At 52.8% G+C, this 13,825-nt stretch overlaps 1 protein-coding gene across 1 annotated transcript in view; it reads right to left on the reverse strand.

Moving 5' to 3' along the window:
* Positions 1-576: 576 nt before the first annotated feature.
* LOC119974249 (neural cell adhesion molecule 1-like) overlaps positions 577-13,825 on the reverse strand; it is a 93,391-nt gene continuing 80,142 nt past the window's right edge. Inside the window, exons 12-15 of the mRNA XM_038813017.1 lie at positions 10,204-10,328; positions 6,497-6,665; positions 5,323-5,536; positions 577-694 (exon numbers count right to left, since the gene is read on the reverse strand). Coding sequence (XP_038668945.1) covers positions 577-694; positions 5,323-5,536; positions 6,497-6,665; positions 10,204-10,328 — 626 coding nt within the window. The remainder of the gene's footprint in view (positions 695-5,322; positions 5,537-6,496; positions 6,666-10,203; positions 10,329-13,825) is intronic.

Raw genomic sequence — 13,825 nt, forward strand, 5'->3', positions numbered from 1 at the left:
GCAAATGTACTAACCCACCCTTCCACTTCCTCATCCAGGTCATTTATAAAAACCACAAAGAGCAGAGGTCCCAGAACAGATCCCTGTGGGATACCACTGGTCACTGACCTCCAGGCAGAATACTTTCCATCCACTACCACTCACTGTCTTCTTTTGGCCAGCCAATTCTGTATCCAGACAGCCAAATTTCCCTGTATCCCATGCCCCCTAATTTTCTGAATGAGCCTACCATATCAAATAATAATAATCGCTTATTGCCACAAGTAGGCTTCAATGAAGTTACTGTGAAAAGCCCCTAGTCGCCACATTCCGGTGCCTGTTCAAGGAGGCCGGTACGGGAATTGAAGCCACGCTGGTGGCATTGTTCTGTGTTACAAGTCAGGGATTTAGCCCACTGTGCCAAACCAGCCACTGAATGCCTTACTGAAATCCATATACACCACATCCACTGCCCAACCTTCATCAATGTGTCTCGTCACATCCTCAAAGAATTCAATGAGACTTGTGAGGGGTGGGGTGGGCAGGGAGGGTGTGCAGTGAGTGAGAGGAGAAGAGAAGTGGATAGAAGAGTCAAACCTACTCAGATTTGGTGAGCGATATTTTGTCGTTCAACATTCCCAGATTTTTGGTCTTGCTGTATTTGTGAACCGCATCGTTGCCATGGAGATCATAGAAGTTTCCTTTTGGATTGGCGCTTCAAACATAAATGGAACAGAGAGAGAGGGTGTCAAATGTCAACATGAAGAGGGAAGCACGGTAGCACAATGGTTAGCACAGTTGCTTCACAGGTTCAATTCCTGGCTTGGGTCACTATCTGTGCGGAGTCTGCACGTCCTCCCCATGTCTGCGTGGGTTTCCTCCGGAAGCTCCGGTTTCCTCCCACAGTCCAAAGAAGTGCAGGTTAGGTGAATTGGCCATGATAAATTGCCCTTAGTGTCCAAAAGAGGTTAAGTGGGGTTACTGGGTTACGGGGATAGGGTGGAGGTGGAGACTTGAGTAGGATGCTCTTTCCAAAGGCTAGTGCAGACTTGATGGGCCGAATAGCCTACATCTGCACTGTAAATTCTATCATTGAATGATTCTATGAACACAAAAACATGAGCAGGAGGAGGCCATTCAGCCCCTCCAGCCTGCTCCACCAGTCAATACAATCGAGACTGATCTCTTCTCGGCCTCAACTCCACCATCCTGTCCGTTCTCCGTAACCCTTCAACCCATTACTAATTAAAAATCTGTCTGTCTCCTCATTAAATTTGCTCAATGTACCGGCATCCTCCATACTCTGGAGCAGTGAATTCCACAGATTCACAACCCTTTGAGGGAGATAATTTCTCCTCATCTCTGTTTTAAATCTTCTACCCCTTACCCTAAAACTGTGACCTCTCATTTGAGATCGCCCCACAAGAGGAAACAGCCGCTCCACATCTACTTTAGCAAAACCTTTTATCACCTTATACACCTCAACTAGATCTCCTCTCATTCTTCTAAACTTGAGAGAGTTTAGGCCTAAACTGCTCATTCTCTCTTCAGAAAACAAACTCCTCAATCTAGTGAAGCTGCTCGGAACTGCCTCGAATTCAACTCCACCCCTCCTCAAGTACATAGGAACATAAGAGCAGGAGTAGGCCATACAGACCCTCGAGTCTGCCCCACCATTTAATGAGATCATGGCTGATCTGTGACCTAACTCCTTTGTTCCACATTCATTAATATCTTTGCTTAACAGAAATCTACCTCAGATTTAATATTAACATCTCATCTAGCTTCAACTGCTATTTGTGGGAGACGGTTCCAAACCTCTACCACCCTTTGAATGAAGTTTTTCCTAACATCTCTCCTAAACGGTCTGGCCCTAATCTTTAGACTATTCCATCAAGTTTTAGAATCTCCAACCAATGGAAATAGTTTATCTTTTTTATAAATTTAGAGTACGCAAATCATTTTTTCCAATTAAGGGGCAATTTAGCACTACCACCAATCCACCTACCCTGCACATCTTTGGGTGGTGAGGACAAAACCCAAACATACATGGGGAGAATGTGTAAACTCCACACGCTCAGTGACCCAGAGTCGGGATCGAACCTGGGACCTCGGTGCCGTGAGGCAGTAGTGCTAACCACTGCGCCACCGTGCTGCCCTGGAAATAGTTTATCTTAATCTACCGGGGCTGGGATTCTCTGAAATCCTGGCCAAGTGTTGACGCCGGCGTCAACAGGCCAGCAGGCCCAGTTATGTTCCTCTTCTTCAGGGGCTAGAATGGTGGCGGAGTGCTGTGCGCTGATCCAGCGCTAAAGCCGGCCAAACACGGCTGGCGCAGGTCGGTGCATGCACGCCACGGCCATCTTCGCGCCGGCCCCCGGGCAACATCGCGGAGCCCAACAGGGGCCCAGCGCGGAGGAACATAGACCCCCCCCACCCCCGGAATTAGTGTGCCCGCCGACTGTTGGCCCCGATCGCGGGCCTGGCCACGGTGGAGGACCCCCTGGAGTTGACCCCCCCCCCCACCCGCCGCCCCACCTTGATGGCCCCCGCAGCCAGAATGCCAAGGTCCCGCCCGAGCTCAGAGAATCACCGGACCGGCATCAGAGCGGCGTCGCGGGATTCACGCGCCACCCCCGGCGATTCTCCAACCCAGCATGGACTCGGAGAATCCCGCCCCATGTCTTTCCCTATTAATATCTTGAATACTTTGATCTGAACACACCTTAGACTTCTAAATTTGAGAGATAATTTGTGTAATCTCTCCTCGTAACTCAACTCCTGTAGTCCAGGTATTATTTTAGTGAACCCAGGTCAGTCCCCCGCCAAGGCCAATATATCCTTCCTAAGGTGTGGTGCCCAGAACCTCTCACAGTGACTCCAAGTAGGGTCTAACCAGGGTTTTGTAAAGCTGCAGCATAACCCCTGTGTCTTTATACTCCAATCCTCTAGATATAAAGGCCAGCATTCCATTCGTCTTTTTGATTATTCTGTGCAATAGGGCGGCACTCTGACCTACGGACAGTGCAGCACTCTCTCAGTACTGACCCTCTGACAGTGCAGCACTCTCTCAGTACTGACCCTCTGACAGTGCAGCACTCCCTCAGTACTGACCCTCTGACAGTGCAGCGCTCCCTCAGTACTGATCTACTGACAGTGCAATGTTCCCTCAGTAGTGAGCCTCTGACAGTGCAGCACTCTCTCAGTACTGACCCTCTGACAGTGCAGCACTCCCTAAGTAGTGACATTCTGACAGTGCAGTGCTCCCTCATTAGTGACCTTCTGGCAGTGCAGCGCTCCCTAAGTACTGATCCTCTGACAGTGAAGCGCTCCCTAACTACTGACCCTCCGACAGTGCAGCCCTCCCTCAGTACTGACCCTCCGACAGTGCAGCACTCCCTCAGTAGTGACCCTCTGACAGTGCAGCACTCTCTCAGTACTGACCCTCTGACAGTGCAGCACTCCCTAAGTAGTGACATTCTGACAGTGCAGCGCTCCCTCAGTACTGACCCTGTGACAGTGCAGCACTCCCTCAGCACTGACCCTCTGACAGTGCAGCGCTCCCTCAGTACTGACCTTCTGACAGTGCAGCGCTCCCTCAGTACTGACCCTCTGACAGTGCAGCACTCCCTCAGTACTGACCCTCTGACAGTGCAGTCCTCCCTCAGTCCTGACCCTCTGACAATGCAGCACTCCCTTAGTACTGACCCTCTGACAGTGCAGCACTCCCTCAGTATTGACCTTCTGACAGTGCAGCGCTCCCTCAGTACTGACCCTCTGACAGTGCAGCACTCCCTCAGTACTGACACTCTGACAGTGCAGCACTCCCTCAGTACTGACCCTCCGACAGTGCAGCACTCCCTCAGTACTGACCTTCTGACAGTGCAGCGCTCCCTCAGTACTGACCCTCTGACAGTGCAGCACTCCCTCAGTACTGACCCTCTGACAGTGCAGTCCTCCCTCAGTCCTGACCCTCTGACAGTGCAGCACTCTTTCAGGACTGACCCTCTGACAGTGCAGTCCTCCCTCAGTACTGACCTACTGACAGTGCAGCGCTCCCTCAGTACTGACCCTCTGACAGTGCAGCACTCCCTCAGTACTGACCCTCTGACAGTGCAGCACTCCCTCAGTACTGACCCTCCGACAGTGCAGCACCCCCTCAGTACTGACCTTCTGACAGTGCAGCGCTCCCTCAGTACTGACCCTCTGACAGTGCAGCACTCCCTCAGTACTGACCCTCTGACAGTGCAGTCCTCCCTCAGTCCTGACCCTCTGACAGTGCAGCACTCTCTCAGTACTGACCCTCTGACAGTGCAGTCCTCCCTCAGTACTGACCCTGTGACAGTGCAGCACTCCCTCAGTACTGACCCTCTGACAGTGCAACACTCCCTCAGTACTGACCCTCTGATAGTGTAGCACTCCCTCAGTACAGACCCTCTGATAGTGCAGCACTCCCTCAGTACTGACCCTCTGACAGTGCAGCATTCTCTCAGTACTGACCCTCTGACAGTACAGCACTCCCTCAGTACTGACCCTCTGACAGTGTGGCACTCCCTCAGTACAGACCCTCTGATAGTGCAGCACTCCCTCAGTACTGACCCTCTGACAGTGCAGCATTCTCTCAGTACTGACCCTCTGACAGTCCAGCACTCCCTCAGTACTGACCCTCTGACAGTGTGGCACTCCCTCAGTACAGACCCTCTGACAGTGCAGCACTCTCTCAGTACTGACCCTCTGACAGTGCAGTCCTCCCTCAGTACTGACCCTGTGACAGTGCAGCACTCCCTCAGTACTGACCCTCTGATAGTGTAGCACTCCCTCAGTACAGACCCTCTGATAGTGCAGCACTCCCTCAGTACTGACCCTCTGACAGTGCAGCATTCTCTCAGTACTGACCCTCTGACAGTACAGCACTCCCTCAGTACTGACCCTCTGACAGTGTGGCACTCCCTCAGTACAGACCCTCTGATAGTGCAGCACTCCCTCAGTACTGACCCTCTGACAGTGCAGCATTCTCTCAGTACTGACCCTCTGACAGTACAGCACTCCCTCAGTACTGACCCTCTGACAGTGTGGCACTCCCTCAGTACAGACCCTCTGACAGTGCAGCACTCCCTCAGTACTGACCCTCTGACAGTGCAGCATTCCCTCAGTAATGACCCTCTGATAGTGCAGCCCTCCCTCAGTCCTGACTCTCTGATAGTGCAGCCCTCCCTCAGTCCTGACACTCTGACAGTGCAGCTGTGAGGGGATCAAATCAAATCAAATCTCACAGACAGAAAGTGAGTTAACGTTGCTGACTGGGGAGTTCCAGGTAAGTTGTCAGTTCATGTTGTGGCTCACCTGCTGGAGGTGACTCCCATTTCCTGTTCCAATCTTTTGACCGCTGCCACCGGTTTTCCCAAGACGTTGACAGCGATGCACATGAGGATCCCACACTGGTTTTTGTCGTAGCAGGTTACGTCCACAACCACCAACAGCGCCAGGAATATCAGCAGGATGATCCCAATAATGCCGGCCGTCCCAACCTTAGCCTTTTCTCCAGTTGCCGAATCAGCTGTAAATCAGGAAAACCTTGTCAATAAAATCCGAGGAACAGGAAAGGGTGAACTGAAGGAGGCCAATTAGCCCCCTGTGGTGAATGTGATTCACACCGGATTATAATCTGTATATACTTGTGTCTATATTGTAAGTGCAGTTGCACTACCTGACCACCAGGGGGAGTAGCTCTGGGAATGCTCGAGAATTGTACTGTGCTTCTCCCTTGGCTCCGCCCAGGATTCCTCCCCCTGGAGCTGCTGTATAAAGATCAGTGCCACATGGTCAGCTGGCCAGTTCACCGAAAGTTCAATGGCTAACAGGCTGGCTCTGTTGTGAGTATATTAAACCGCTATTCTAATCCTACAAGCACGTGTCCGTAGAATTGTTGGTTGCAACACCCCCTCAAGCCTGTTACACAGGAGCACGAGAAAGCCCCTGTGGCCCCCTTGAGCCTGTTGCATATAAACAGGAGGAGACCCATTCAGTCCCTCTCACACAGGAACAAGAGGAGGGCATTCAGCCCCTCGAGCCTGGTACCCCATTGTACATTAGATGAAACAGCTCTGCACATTGTACATTGTGCATTAGATTAAACTTAACTCCACGGTGGTACAGTGCTTAGCACTTCTGCTTCACAGCGCCAGGGACCCGGATTTGATTCCTGGCTTGGGTCATAGTCTGTGCGGGGTTCTCCCAGCGTCTGCATGGGTTTCATCCGGTTTCCTCCCACAAGTACCAAAAGACGCGCTGTTAGGTGAATTGGACATTGCGTTCTCCCTCTGTGTACCCAAACAGGCGTCGGAGTGTTCCGACTAGGGGATTTTCACAGTTACTTCATTGCAGTGTTAATGTAAGCCTACTTGTGACACTAATAAAGATGATGATTATTGTCTCCATGCCTTGGTCCCTCATTCCCAACAAATATCGACCAATCTCAGTTTTGGAATTGAGAGCTGCCAATGAGTAGGGGACTCACCTGAGGGTAGAGGAGGCGGTTGTTCTAGGGTTGTGAAATTTAGAAATGTTTCCAGGGATTCAGAAATCCTATTCTCTGCCGCCACTTGTACTTGGTAATGGGTTGCCCAGTTCAGTAGGTAGGAATCAGATCCATTCACAGTGTCATTGATCCACTCTGGAGCGTGTTCCTGAGGTCAACAGCAGTATTCACAGGGTTACATACAGAGTAAAGCTCCCTCCACACTGTCTCCATCAAACACTCCCAGGACAGGTACAGCATGGGGTTACATACAGAGTAAAGCTCCCTCCACACTGTCTCCATCAAACACTCCCAGGACAGGTACAGCACGGGGTTAGATACAGAGTAAAGCTCCCTCTACACTGTCTCCATCAAACACTCCCAGGACAGGTACAGCATGGGGTTACATACAGAGTAAAGCTCCCTCCACACTGTCTCCATCAAACACTCCCAGGACAGGTACAGCACGGGGTTTGATACAGAGTAAAGCTCCCTCGACACTGCCCCCATCAAACGCTCCCAGGACAGGTACAGCACGGGGTTAGATACAAAGTAAAGCTCCCTCTACACTGCCCCCACGAAACACTCCCAGGACAGGGACAGCACGGGGTTAGATACAGAGTAAAGCTCCCTCTACACTGTCCCCATCAAACACTCCCAGGACAGGTACAGCATGGGGGGTTAGATACAGAGTAAAGCTCCCTCTACACTGTCCCCATCAAACACTCTCAGGACAGGTACAGCACGGGGTTAGATACAGAGTAAAGCTCCCTCTATACTGTCCCCATCAAACACTCCCAGGGCAGGTACAGCATAGGTTTAGATACAGAGTAAAGCTCCCTCTACAGTGTCCCCATCAAACACTCCCAGGACAGGTACAGCACGGGGTTAGATACAGAGTAAAGCTCCCTCTACACTGTCCTCATCAAACAGTCCCAGGACAGGTACAGCACGGGGTTAGATACAGAGTAAAGCTCCCTCTACACTGTCCCCATCAAACACTCTCAGGACAGGTACAGCACGGGGTTAGATACAGAGTAAAGCTCCCTCTATACTGCCCCCATCAAACAGTCCCAGGACAGGTACAGCACGGGGTTAGATACAGTGTAAAACTCCCTCTAAACTGCCCCCATCAAACACCCACAGGACAGGTATAGCATGGGGTTAGATACAGAGTTAAGCTCTCTCTACACTGTCCCCACCTAAGGAGGAGGTTACAGAGATAGGGAGGGTTGTAGGGGCTGGAGGAGGGCACGAAGATAGGGAGGGTTGTAGAGAATTGTAGAGGTTGTAGGGAGGAAGTTGCAGAGATAGGGAGGGTTGCAGAGGCAGGAGGAGGTTACAGGGATAGAGAGTGTTGTAGGGGCTGGAGGAAGTTACAGAGATAGGGAATGTTGCAAGGGTTGGAAGAGGTTACAGAGATAGTGAGGATTGTAGTGGTTTGGAAGACATTTGAGAGATGGGGAGGGTTATAGGAGCTGGAGGTGGTTACAGTGATAGGGAGTGTAGTAGGGGCTGGAGGATGTTATAGAGATAGGTAGTGTTGCCGGGGCTGGGGGAGGCTATAGATGTAGGGAGGGTTGCAGAGGCTGGCGGAGGTAACAGATATAGAGAGGGTTGCGGAGGACTGGACGAGGTTACAGAGATCGGGGAGGTTTATAGGAGCTGGAGGTAGTTACAGAGTTAGGGAGGGTTGCAGTAATGGGGGAGATTCCAGAGATCAGGGGGGTTGTAGGGGATGGAAACATTTACAGATATAGGGAGAGTAGCAGGTGCTGAAGGAGGTTATAGAGAGCAGCAGGGTTATTGGGGCTGGCGGAGATTACAGAGGTAGGGAGGATTGTCGAGGACTGTAGGATGTTATAGAAATCGGGAGGGTTGTACAGGTTGCAGGAGGTGACTCTGATGGGGAGGGTTATAAGGCCTGAAGGAAGAGACAGAGATAGGGACAATTGTCGCGGCTGGAGAAGGTTCCAGAGATCAGGAAGGTTGTCGGGGCTCGAGGAGGTACCAGAGATAGGGAGGGTTGTCGGTGTTGGAATAGTTCACAGATAGAGGGAGGGTTCTCAGGACTGGAAGAGGTTACAGAGATAAGGAGTGTTGTCGGGGCTGGAGGAGGTTGCAGAAATAGGGAGGGTTGTAGGGGGTGGAGGAGGTTACTGATGTAGTAGGGTTATAGGAATCTGGAGGAGGTTACAGAGATCTGGAGGATTATAGGGGCTGAGATAGGGAAGTTTTTAGGAGCCGGAAGAGGTGACAGAGATCGGAAGGGTTGTAGCGGCTGGAGGAGGTGACAGAGATCAGGAAGGTTGTAGGGCTGGAGGAAGTGTCAGAGACAGGGAGTGCTGCAGGGTCTGGGAGAGTTTACAGATAGAGGGTGGGTTCTAGGGGCTGGAGGAGGTTACAGAGATAGAGGGGATCAAAAGGGCTGGAGGAGATCACTGAGATAGGGAATGTTGCCGGGGTTGGAGGAGGTTGCAGATATAGGGGCAGAAGTAGGAGGTGGAGGAGGTTACAGGGATCGGGAGAATTGTAGAAGCTGGAGGAGGTTACAGAAATATGGGGCGAAATTCTCCGGCCCCCCGCAGGGTCGGAGAATCGCCCGGGGCCGGCGAAAATCCGGAATTCTCTGCCACCCGGGAATTGGCGGGGGCCGGAATCGCGCTGCGCCGATCGGCGTGCCCTCCGCACCAAAGTCCCGCTGCTGAGAGGCCAATCCCACCGCCATGGTTTCAACCACCTCTGGTGGCGGGGGATTGGCGGCGCGAGCAGGCCGGGGTCCTGGGGTGGGGGGGGGGACGCGGGGCGAACGGACCCCGGGGGGTGCCCCCATGGTGGCCTGGCCCGCAATCGGGGCCCACCGATCGGCGGGCGGGCCAGTGCCGTGGGGGCACTCTTTTTCTTCCACGGCCTCTGCCATGGAGGAGGCGGAACAGAACCCCCCTACCGCGCATGCGCCGGTGGTGACTTCAGCGGCCGCTGACGCACCGGCTCATGCGCGAACCAACGAAGGCCTTTCGGCCAGCCTTGACGCCAGGCGGCGGGAGTCAAAGACCGTTGGCGCCGGTTTTGGTGGAAGTCGGCGTGGCGCCAACCACTCCGGCGCGGGCCTAGCCCCCAAAGGTGCGGACAATTCCACACCTTTGGGGAGGCCCGACGCCGGAGTGGTTGGCGCCACTCCACTACGCCGGGACCCCCCGCCGGGTAGGGGAGAATCCTGGCCCATGGATGATTGTACGGGCTGGAAAAGGTTACAGAGATAGGGAGGGCTGTAGGGGCTGGAGGAGGTTACAGAGGTATTGAAGGTCATAGGGACTGGAAGAGCTGGCAGCGATAGTGAGAGATCTTAGTATCAATTAGGATACGGCGAGGAACAGGGTCATGGGTTATCTGACATTCTCGGAAGGTGAAAAATGGTCAAGCAACTCGGAGTGCATTGGGACGCTGGAGGCCGGAATTAACCAAGGCATTGACGAGGGGTTCGAAAGTGGATAAGCTGACACAGGGCTGAGGTCAGGTAATGTTCTGGTTGCTGAAATGGGCTGTCTCAGCAATGGAGCAATGAGGTGAGAGCTCAGTAGTTCATAATGCCTCCAAATAATTGGCGAGGGTAAAGATTGGAACACACACGTCATCGGTTTGTAGACAACCCCTGGTGCAAAATAATTGTCCTTCCTCACCACCCAATGTACACCCAGGACACTCACCGCCTTGTATTTAATGTTGTGCCTGAGGACGCTGCTCCCACCACTTTCGGTATCCTTGAAATAGATTCGGTAGGCGTTACCATCACCTTCTTTTCTGGTTGTCAATTTTGGTCTGTCGGGCTCCCCTGAACGAGAAGTGAGAATATTAGCCAACCTTCCCTCCACCTTCTAACCGTACACTCCACTCCCAGCCCATGTGGGTCACATGATTAAAGACATGTTGCAAGAGGATGGCGCAGTGAGGTGGGGTTGGCAGGAGCTGATGGTGGGGGCTCCCTCAGAAGCTGATCGGATTGCGAGCCGATTGCAGGTTTTGATTCCCAGCCCCTTCAACTTTCTGCACCCTACCTTGTATTGTCTGCAGCAGCCCAGATCTGTTTCTGTGGACTTTGTGGACTGTTTACTGCAGTGCAGTATTTAAATCGACTCTGTACTGGTGTAATGTACCGAATTTGCTTTTGTGCACTGTTTAAACAGTCTCTGTAGACTGTTTGGCGCAGTGTTATATCAATAGACTCTGTGGATTGCTTGGTGCAGTGTGTTATTTAAATAAACTCTGCAGGCGACTTCCGGTGGCGGCCATGAAGAAGCAGATCGCACATTTGGTGGTTCCCGCTCAGGTCAGACCTTTGGACCTTTCCCCGATTTATTCTCGGATTTTACTTGGAAAATCGATAGTGACGTGACCGTAAGGAGGAGTCCCACACTAGTGCATGGAGAGGTGGACCAGGAGTGCTCGCAAAGGAAGAAATAGGCGAGCAGAGAAGGCCTGGGCTGAATATGCAGTGGGGAAAACCATGGCGGACGACCGGAGTCCTGGCTCGACGACCCAGCCGTCGACGGAGCAGCTGATGCAGTTCATACAGGAGGGCTTCGCCAAGCAGAAACAGGAATACTTGGACCTGATTAGGGAATCGATTGTTCAGCTGGAACGGAGATTGGATGCTCAAGATTGGGTGATCCAGAAAGTGGAGAAGGCACTGACTGAGCAGGAGGAACACCGAACAGCAATGGAGGTGGGGATGGGGATGCTGAGAGACCAGCAGAAAAGGCTCCAGGAGAAGGTGGAGGATCGAGAGAGTAGGTCCCGCCAGCAGAACTTGAGGATCGTTGGTCTCCCGGAGGGGTCCGAAGAAGCAGATGAAGGGGCATGTAGAGCGGGTATGCTCGAGAAGCTAATGGGGGATGGGACGTTCACCCGACCCTTGGAGTGGACAGGGCGCACAGAGCACTAGTGAAGAAGCCGCGTGTAGGTGACCCCCCCCCCCCCCCCCCCCCCGAGGGTGGTGAGATTGCACGTACCTGGATAAGGAGCGTATTTTACGGTGGGCCAGGCAGACATAGTTGTAAGTGGGAGAACAGCATCCTGCGCATTTACCAAGGCCTTAGCGCAGGCGTAGCCAGAAGAGCTGGACCAAGTAAAGTCGACCCTTTTCAAGAAAAAGGTGAAGTTTAGACTGCTGTATCTGGCCCGCCTTTGTGTTACCTATGAGGAGCAGCACTTCTATTTTGAGTCACCCGAGGAAGCGATGGACTTCACCAGAAGGAAAAGGCTGGCAGGGGACCGAGGTGTTTGAACTTTGCTGCAGTGTTCACGTTAAAAAAATTTGTTTTTGCACTATATTTGTAATGCCTTCTGTATCGATCCAGGAGCTGCCGCGTAGTATTGTAAGTTAAAGTTTGCATTTGTACTGGTGATGGATGGAGGTGGGAATTTTCGATGTGGGGTTTTTCTTTTCTTTCTGTTTCTTTCGGGGTTAACTGGGCTGGGAATGTTTTCTCTTGAGTACGTGTGTCCGAGCCGGGGTGACAGTAGGTGGGGAAATGTTTGGGCCATGGGCGGGGGCTACCAAGCAAGCTGGGTTGGCTTTCTCATGGAAGCGCAGTTGGGGGTGAGCAGATGTTATGCTTGTTGAAGGGGGCTGTTTTTACTGTGCTGTTATTGGGGTAGGGAGGGGTGAATTGCTCTGCTGATGGGGGAGGGACTGTTGCTGCGGGACAAAAGGGAGGTCGGAGACGGAGGCTGCCTGGGGATTGGCCTGCAGGTGCGCGGGGCACGAGCTGGAGACTGACGTAAGAAAGGTGTTGGCTGATTGGCGGAGGGGGGGGAGGGAGGGGGTGAGAAGCTCCCTGACCAGACTCATCACGTGGAACGTTAGAGGGCTAAATGAGCCGATTAAGAGGGCACGTGTGTTCGCGCATTTGAGGGGATTGAAGCGGATGTGGCAATGTCGCAGGAGACGCATCCTAGGGTAATCGATCAGACCAGACTAAGGAAGGGATGGGTCGGGCAGGTATTTCATTCGGGGCTGGACTCTAAGACTGGAGGGGTCGCGATCCTAATTAATAAGCGAGTGTCATTCGAGGCGGGAAGAATAGGTGCGTATGTGGGAGGTCGGTACACCATGGTTAGTGGGAAGCTGGAAGGGCTTCCGGTGGTACTTGTGAATGTTTACGCCCCAAACTTGGATGATGTGGAGTTTATAAGGAGGATGTTGGGGAAGATCCCTGATCTGGGCTCGCATAAATTGGTCATGGGGGGGGGGGGGGGGGGGGGGGGGGACTTCAACACAGTATTTGACCCAAGGCCAGACCAGTCAAGTTCAAGGACAGGCAGGGTACCAGCAATGACAAAGGAGCTAAAGGGGTTTATGGAGCAGATGGGGGGAGTGGACCCATGGAGGTTTGGGCGGCTGATAGTGAAGGAGTTCTCTTTCTACTCACACGTACATAAAGTGTACTGCGGGATCGACTTTTTCATCTTGAACAGGGCTTTACTGACGGGGGTAGTGGACACTGAATACTCAGCGATCACGGTCTCGGATCATGCCCTGCACTGGGTGAACTTACAGATGAGCCAGGAGTGTGGCCAGCGACCGCATTGGAAATTAGATGTCGGATCGTTAGCGGATGAGGAGGTGTGCGGGCGGGTGAGGAAATGTATCCAGAACTATCTGGAAGTTAATGACACTGGGGAAGTCTCGGCAGCAATGGGCTGGGAGGTACTGAAGGCGGTGGTCAGAGGGGAGCTGATTTTGATACGGGCCCACAGGGAGAAGGTAGATAGCACAGAGACAGATCGACTGATAGGGGAAATACTTCAGGTTGATAGGAGATTTGCGGAGACCCCAGAGGCAGGGCTTTTCAGGGAATGACGGAGGCTACAGGCGGAGTTTGGCTTGATAACTACAGGGAAGGCGGTGGAGCAGCTGAGGAAGGCAAGGGGGGCGATATATGAGTATGGAGAGAAGGCCAGCAGAATGCTTGCGCAGCAGCTCAGAAAGAGGGAGGCAGCCAGGGAGATTGGGAATGTGAAGGACCGAGACGGGAACTTGGTTGGGGATTCCGCAGGGGTCAACAGGGCAGTCAAGGAGTTTTATAGCTGGCTATATGAGTCGGAACCCCCAGCTGGGCCAGAAGGGATGAGGCCATTCTTAGGGGGGGGGGGGGCTGAAGTTTCCGAAGGTGGAGGAAGGGCTGGTAGAAGAGCTGGGGGCCCCGATTGGGATTGAAGAAATAGTAGCAGGGCTGAAGCTCATACAGTCGGGTAAAGCCCCGGGACCGGATGGGTACCCAGTGGAGTTTTATAAAAAGTTCTCTGGGATGCTGGGGTTGCTGCAGA

Source organism: Scyliorhinus canicula, chromosome 12 (assembly GCF_902713615.1).
Source record: "Scyliorhinus canicula chromosome 12, sScyCan1.1, whole genome shotgun sequence".
NCBI classification, from domain to species: domain Eukaryota; kingdom Metazoa; phylum Chordata; class Chondrichthyes; order Carcharhiniformes; family Scyliorhinidae; genus Scyliorhinus; species Scyliorhinus canicula.